The following is an 8,368-nucleotide window of genomic DNA, read 5'->3' as shown; positions in this document are numbered from 1 at the left end:
AGGTATTGAATCCCCATAGATTGCGAAGGTGCAGGCCAGCATAATATGGCACGAAAACAGCAGAGGCGAGGGTCAAATCATTGGTTAAGCACTGGTGTTTCTTCATTCTGTTACGGAAAATAACCTCAAGTAAGATTTGGTTTGTTGAAAACCAATTGCTATTCCATAAATCCAAAGCATGGGAACTTTCAATCTGAGGACCTAAGCCAGAGTTTTGTATATATGAACACATACTGGATTTATCAGTGGCCCTAGTAATCAGCTGACAATCTTTGAGCATATCTTCATTGAATTTTTAAGGAAGATCATAAACATAAATGTATCGACCCAAGCACATATTCATTGAATTTTAAACCAACAAAACTAGAAATCTTCTTCTTTGAGTTGTCTAATGGAGTTTTAGTATCAATTGAATTTCCAGCAAAATTAATGACTGATACTTTGAGCTATCACTGCTAGAGAAATAAACGAACTCCTCAATCTTCCCAAAGGAAAACAGACGAAGCAAGAGCAATAAAAGGAATAAAACAATGGAACTGTTACGGGCATTTTAGTGTTCAAAGGATAAAATAGACATTTCCTTCCAAAGTATAAGCCATCTGGCAAATGAGGTCATTCTAATCATTTCGACCGAGCTAACATGCAGGGTCAGTCTAAAATCTCGAGGTCCACATCAACACAGTTATTTTAGTAACCTACTAGCTAGTGTCTTAGAGTATTGATTTGCATACTTTAAGTGAACAATTAACTGTCAGTTCAGCTCGGCCTATAAAATAAGCCTTAGTCTCTTATACTGACCTTGGTTTATCGAGGCCCAAGATCCCCCCATCACACGGGTATAAATAGCTTCACCTACATATTTCTAAATATACTAGACTCTTAGCTTTTAAGCCTTTATTCCCCTTCCTTTTCCTAGACCAAACTCTGACTTAAGCGGAGTACAAATGCCAGAATCACTCTTGGCCTTTATCGTTCATTGATCTCTCTTTCTTATATTTTAAGGGTTTTACCCCTCTCAGGCAGCTTGTTACAAATATTTTGACATGCAAAGTGGGGCCATTCCTATCTAGCCGAGCTAAAATGCCATCAAGAAAGTATAATAAATTAATAATAGCTTAATTATCAATTATTAAAAAAAATTTTATACTTAAAATTGTTAAAAATTAAACCTTCTTAATTAGCAAAAACGAAAGTAAAAATTTTATCTTGAAAAATTAAGATAAACCTATCACGAACTTATTTAATAAAAAAATTAGTAAAAAAAATTTAAATTTAAATGAAACAATATTGTTATTATATAAAAAAATTACCTTATATTAGAATTGAAATTACACTTTCTTACCGTAATGTATTATTAAATATATGATAATAAAAATTTTATTAATAATTATAAAAAATATATTATAAGTTACCTGAATATTAATTACTAAAATTATATCAAGAAATTATCAAAATTTTATTAATAGTTATCAAAATTATATTATAAGTTGCCAAACTAATATTAAAAGTTACCAAATTTGTGTTAGAGGTTACAAAATTTTATCCAAAGTTATGAAAATCAAAATTATATAAAAAAATTATCAAAATTTACTTACATTATATTAAAAAAAATTAAATTATTATTATTTATCATTATTATCATTAAAATTGAATTTTTTTTACAAATTATTTCACTTAAAATCATTTTTTATAATTTTTATATTTTTTTGCAACCAATATTTCAAAATTCTTTATTTTTTTACTATATAATTGGCGACTTTATTAGTGCATATTTCATTTTTTTTAATAAAAACTTAAAATTTGAAATTAATAAGATTTACTATATGAAATTATGGAAACCATAAAATTATTGCTTAGAGGTAATAATATGGTCAATGATTGATAGTGGCAAGTTTGAATATTTCAAATAAAAGCTGCTATGCATATTAGGTGGTAATCAATATTGTAATTGTCTAAAATCATGCTATAAAGAAAAATTTATTATGAATTTAATGAAAAAAAAAGATCAATAACTAAATAAAAACATATAATTATATATTTTTATTCTAAATTTTGGAGAAAAATTAAGTAGATTTTTTGGTTTTATATATTTTCAATATCTTATAGGGTGCATATAATTATATTGTTGCATCAATTATTACTTTATTTTATTTGTTTTATTGTATTTGATAAACATTTTAAAAACGATAAATTAATAAATAGTGGTTGATTTTTTAACCAAAAAAATGTCAACAAACATGGTTTCATGTATAATAATAACTTATGAGTATCTTACCAAACAATACTATTAACCTTAAATATAATCACATATTTATAGAAAGTAAAAAAATCTTAAATTAATTTATCAAAATAAAAATGTTAGTAAACAACTTTACTGTAATAAATTTGAGTTTAAAAACCTAACAATTCACCTAAAAAATTGAGATTCAAGGTCCAAACCTCAGTTCATTCTTCTTACCTCAATATATAAGAAAACAGACGAGAGATGTTGAATCGGAAGCTACTGAGAACACAAATGTAGAATTGGAGGCCGAAGCATAAACCATGAAATTAAAAGGAAACTAACCCAAGTGTGCTTACTTTGTATGGAACGAAACAGGTCTTTTTACTTTTGTGCACTTTCCAACTTTTTGTCATTTAGATTGTTGCTTTTCGTGCTCAACGATCTTCTTTGTTCTGCATTAATATTGGAATAGTTCAATTTTGGCTGGGTAGTTGGCTGACAAGGAATTGGTTATTAGCTACGTAATTAGAAATTTTACTAGTTTAATTTAAATATATTAAATTTAAAATAAAATAAGAATAAGATAATACTAGTTAAAATTAAAACCTTCATATTCACTCATAATTGTTAAAAATTTTACAATTATTTTTGACGTGCTTTCATATTTTAAAAATATTTGAATAATAATTCTGATATCAATATTTTGAACATATTTGTTTTCAATATATATAGTTAAACTATCATGATATTGACAACTAATAAAATTAATATTGGTCTCAACAATAAACAAAATAAATCAATTAAGGCTCTTAAAACCCCATCTATCATGAATTGGCAGATGAATACCACATTTCTTCACAAGAATTCCACCATGCGGTTCAATTGAAACTTCAATTTCATCTCCTTCTTCAGCGTTTACACCATCGATAAAGTTGTTTTCAACATCGGTAACAAAACTAGGTGCCATGTAACTCACCCACGCATGATCTTGACATATATTACCATCAAAGGAATTGTCTGAACTGTCAAAAGTCTCACAGCCCTTTGTTTTATTCTTAAAATATATGGTAAGAGAAGCTTCAGAAGTACTTTCGTCATTACATTCTTCATTCACCAAATAGATTGCGCACACAATCATAGCTCGACCTAAACCAATCGGGATTGAAGGCATACAAAACAGTATTGAAGATCCAATTTCTTTGTAGTCGAACCAATTTGGCACCTCTCTTGCTGGCAAGTAAGCTTCCAAAAACTTCAACTTGGAATACAACGACTTCTGTTTCAAAGAAATGCTAGTAGTTATGAACATTATCATGCATGATAATATATATTATATGTATACAGAGAGAGATAGAGAAAGACCTCTGGCTGGCTAGGATCTCGTCCAAGGGGCCAACAAGAAGACAATTTATGAAAAAAGCGCAAATCCAAACCTTGAGTGTCTGCTACTTTGCAACAATTACTAATTACGATTCTAAGAAGTTTTCCACCTATGTTTGATAAGTTTGGGTATCTCTCAATTGATGTGCATTGCTTTGCGTATAAGTCCCTTAAATTTTTAGGAAGCTCTGTAAGGGATCGAAGGTTTTTGCAGTTATTCAACTCAAGTGTCTCTAACCTTGGATGGTTGCTGATTCCTGCGGGTAGGTTAGAGAAGTTGTTTCCCCCTAAATTCAAACTACACAAAAAATGGAAACTCCCAAAGTCAATGGAAATTTCATGGTCAGACAAGTTGAGGTCACAAAGATTAACCTTTCCCAATGAGCTTAACTGAGAGAACGTTGCTGGTAGCAGCGAAGAAGAAGAACCCACACTACTTTTTGGAGAGATCCATGAGGAAAAGAAAGAGAAGCAAGACTTCATGGGTAACTCTTTTCTCAGTCCAGCTAAAGATAGATCTTCAAGTTTCTTCAAAAGTCTGATCGAAGTAGGCAACTCTGTAATAGCAGATCCACTTAAAACAAGCTTTCTCAAAGCTTCCAATTTACCCAAATGCTCTGGCAAACTACAAAGTTTTGAGCAGCCATTGAGGTTCACTGTCTCAAGAGACCTTAAGTTGCAAATGCTGTCTGGAAGTTCACTTATGTTCTTGCACTCTGCCAAATTCAAGAATTCAAGTTTTTCCAGATGTCCAATAGATTGATCAACCCCAACTAAACCTGTGCAACCTTCAAGTTCAAGTCTTTGTAGGCTTGAGAGTCTTGCAAAGTTTGGTGTCTCTCCAAGGTATACCGAATAACTCAGATCTAGTATTTTAAGCTTGTAAAGAGCCTGTTAAAACAAGGAAAAGAAAACAACAATAAATCCATAATATCCTCTAAGAAAAAAAAATCTAGAATATCAAAATGAAAAGAAAACACATAGCATCGTGAGAATGATTTTAATTACTTTTGTCTCCTTCCAAACTTTTTTGATACTACTGTGTCGCATTTCAAGAGCAACTAAGTTGTCTAGATGAAGGTTGGGGGGTAAAACCGTTAGTGGACATCGACGCCACCAGAGCCATCTTAACTTTCTGGAAAATTTTTCATAGGAACCAGTGAAACGTACAGAATCGATTTTCAGCAATCTCAAGTTGATCATCTTTGCAAATGCTTCGGTGCTTATAGGGTCATCTTCTAGTGCTGGTACATCTAAGCTGAGACCTTCCACTGCTTCCATCCCCTAAATACAAATAAAAAATATTATTAATTCTACTTAAGTATTGCGTATAGTGCATTTTTATATCTATGTACGAAATGCGTTTAACTTTTTACCATATGTTTCGTTAATACATCTACAACATCCTGATGAAACCAAAGCCTGCTTCGATATCCAGGGTGAGATGGTGATACTTCACGAACAATCTCTCTTCCCATGTCTCGGAGTAGGTTATGCATTTGTAGCTTTTGATCATGTGGGTCATTTGCTATGAGAGACCTTTCAAGAAGGACTTTAATCCCAATTTTTGGGAAGAATCCACAACCATCTAGTATTGTCATTACATAATCTTTATCCATCCCAACAAAAAAACATGCAATATCAAGAAATATGGCTTTCAATAAATCATCATCTAGTGTGTCAAAGCTTATCCTAAGCTTCTTTTGAATTTGTTGGTGAGGGACCTTTTGTAATTTTTCGACAAAATTTTCCCATTCTGGTAGGCTTCTTTTAAACAAAGAAGAACCAAAAATTTCCAGAGCTAAGGGGAGTCCTTCAGCATGCTCCACCAAATTGTTGGAAAGTTCGAAGTAATCTTTTTCTGGAACAGGGCCCCTAAATGCATACCAACTTAAAAGCTGAATTGAATCTATATGATTCAATTGCTTAACCTTATATCTTTCATCCACCTCTAATTCAGTCAGCAAATGTTCATCTCTGGTTGTGACGAGAATCCTACTTCCTTGACCGAACCACTTCCGATCACCAACTAATGGTCTCCATTGTGCTGACTCATCCAAGTCATCAAGAACTATAAAAACTCTTCTACAACAAAGCCTCTCCTTGATTAAATTGACACCCCTGTCAATATTATCGATCTTGATTTTTTTCCAATTCAAGATATCAGAAAGGAGCTGCTCTTGCATCCTAGCAGGACCATTAGGTTGCTGCGAGTCATCTTTAATATTTGAAAGGAAACTGCATCCTTCAAATCCTTCACGGACCATTAGGTTGTAGACAGCTTTTGCGATGGTGGTCTTACCTATCCCTGTCATTCCATAGATGCCCACTACGCGGACTTCTTCAAATCCAATATCTAATAATCTTATTACCTTTTCGACATGTGATTCTAGAGCTACTGGGTGAGTGGCGACATGTAAGCTATTGCGAATATTACGGTTTAAATTTTCGATCACATCTTTGACAATTTCTTGGATAAATCTCGATTCATACCTATGAAATCATTTGCAATGAAAGAACACAAGAAAAACATAAGAAAATTTGATTATCAGTAAACACCCACTTTTAGTTATATAATTTTTATAATTCTCTTGGTTACAACACTACAATTAATCAATTATAATAAAAAATTATTTAAGAATTCATCACTTAATATATAAATGAGATTTAAATGATTTTTTGATGGACACTTCACGATACTAAATTATAATTGATTAATTATACTCCAATAATTATGTATAATATATTCTCATTATACTTTACAAACAAACAATTTTACAGCAAAAATAAATTAGACATTTTTTTCAGGTATTTATAGCTTGGGTAGAATTTCCACTTTTAGTTTTAAGGTTTAAATCGTCAAACATAAAAAAAAATCAATTAAAAACGAAGATGTACATATATATATATATATATATCTTAGAATTTTTTGGATGATTCATCTTAAAACTCAAATATTACCCATTTGTCATGTTTCGAAGGTCCCAACCGGATAAATTTCCGGCTTCTGTAAGAGCTTCTCTCCACTTTTTGATCCTTTCCATCTTATCTTTAAACCGTTCTTCGTGTTTAGCAAAAGCTTGTTCATAACTTCCGATCTGTTTCCGGACATCAGATGGATCAACATCGTAGAAGACTGGAATAACAACTTGGCCTGTTGTGTTTTTGCACTCAATAATCTTGACAATCTCATCAAGACACCACCTGGAAGAAGCATAGTTTTTAGAGAAAACCACTATAGAAAGTCTTGATTCTTCAATTGCTTTGAGGAGCTCCGAGGAGATGTCTTTTCCCCTGGGAAGTTCATCGTAATCTCTGAAGGTAAGCACTCCATCTCTCACCAAAGCTGCGTAGAGATGATCCGTGAAGTTCTTCCGAGTGTCTTCACCGCTGAAACTTAGAAAGACATCATGGTTCCATTTGAAGCCAGAAAAAGATGCTTCAGAGAAACCTTTGGCAGCCATGGAAAGTCAAACAAAAAATTGCAATGGAGAAAATGGCTTTTGGAAACTTAGTACATCCATCTGAAATTTAAAATATAAGGGTCATTACTAATAGTTACTATTCAAATTAATGACTAGGAACCCACCAAGAAATTCATACGCGGAATGGAAATTAATGGGAAATGACTTGAAGGAGGAGTTGGTGCATAGTGATGTGGACTTCTATATTATCTTCAATGATAAAGGCAACTGTATTCTCTTTATGAAAGTTTCTTTTGACTACATAGAAAAAAAGCCTTAAATACTATTAGTTGGACAATGGTAAAGTTAAACCTTTTTTATATTGTTACTTTGTTAGAAGAAATAACAAAGGAGAAGATGTTGGTGGCTAGGAAATATTCAGGTTTGAAAATTTTTAGCGAAATTATTTAAATGAAATTTGTGAAATTTTTTATTAAAAATAGTTTAATAAATTTTAAAATAAAAATAAAAAAAGAATAATTAATAGATTTCATTGAGAAGATCAATAATAAGTAAAATAATTATTAAACATATTATTTATAATTCAAATTTGATAAATACTTAATTAACAGTAAAAAATTTGTTAAGTTTTTTTAACTAAAAATAATTATATTTTTACTAATAATATATAAGTATTTTACTAATAATATATAATTATATTATATATTTGTATCGGGATCAATATATGTATCAATGTTAATTATAGTGTATTACATGGTCTAGTAAATACAAATTTAAGTTTTTTATATTTTTGAATTTTTGTTAAAAGGATATATATATATATATATATATATGTGTGTGTGTGTGTGTGTGTGTGTGTATTTCTTATCTTAAAATGCATATGGTTGAAAAATATTCGTTTTTTTTCTTAAGAAAAATATTCAATTAATTTAAAAGTTTTAGTTTAAGATGTTAAAAACATGATATCCCTACATATCTATGTTAATGTTGGTTTAGAATTTATAAAGCCTAGACCACCAATTATATATATATAGAGAGAGAGAGAGGGAGAGAGAAGAATTAAGTTACACAAAAAAAGTTTTATATATTTTTTAAACTATTGATTTCAATAAATTTAAAGGATGAGATTAAACTTTTTTTTTTCACTTATGCCTCTCATCCCTTAGATCTATTAAAATTAATAATTAAAAAAAGTGTAAAACTTTTTTTTTTCACTTATGTCTCTTATGCCCTAGATCTATGGAAATCAATTGTTAAAAAAAAAAAAGTGTGTAATATTTTATGTAATATAGAAATCACTAGTGTAAGTTGATTCCTCCCTTATATATATTCTGATTAC

General features: G+C 30.5%; 1 protein-coding gene across 2 annotated transcripts; it reads right to left on the bottom strand.

Annotated features, from left to right (window-relative positions):
* Nucleotides 1-2,899: 2,899 nt before the first annotated feature.
* LOC111279843 (disease resistance protein RPV1-like) lies at nucleotides 2,900-7,503 on the bottom strand. Of its 2 annotated transcripts, none has more exons than XM_089756684.1 (5): nucleotides 6,566-7,503; nucleotides 4,981-6,097; nucleotides 4,775-4,888; nucleotides 3,587-4,495; nucleotides 2,900-3,500 (listed from the first exon to the last, which is right to left on the bottom strand). In XM_089756684.1, exons 1-5 carry the CDS (start codon nucleotides 7,066-7,068, stop codon nucleotides 3,021-3,023), a joined length of 3,123 nt encoding a protein of 1,040 aa, XP_089612810.1. In that variant the 5' UTR covers nucleotides 7,069-7,503; the 3' UTR covers nucleotides 2,900-3,020. The 2 variants fall into 2 exon arrangements, with proteins under 2 accessions (XP_089612810.1, XP_089612809.1); XM_089756683.1 differs by having other exon boundaries at nucleotides 4,613-4,888; nucleotides 6,566-7,502.
* Between the last annotated feature and the right edge of the window lie 865 nt (nucleotides 7,504-8,368).

The sequence above is a fragment of the Durio zibethinus genome, chromosome 27 (assembly GCF_047325235.1).
Source record: "Durio zibethinus cultivar Kanyao isolate XHJ-2024 chromosome 27, ASM4732523v1, whole genome shotgun sequence".
In the NCBI taxonomy this organism is placed as follows: Eukaryota; Viridiplantae; Streptophyta; class Magnoliopsida; order Malvales; family Malvaceae; genus Durio; species Durio zibethinus.
Note: the sequence above shows the minus strand (reverse complement) of the source record. Positions and strands in the feature narration are given on the sequence as shown.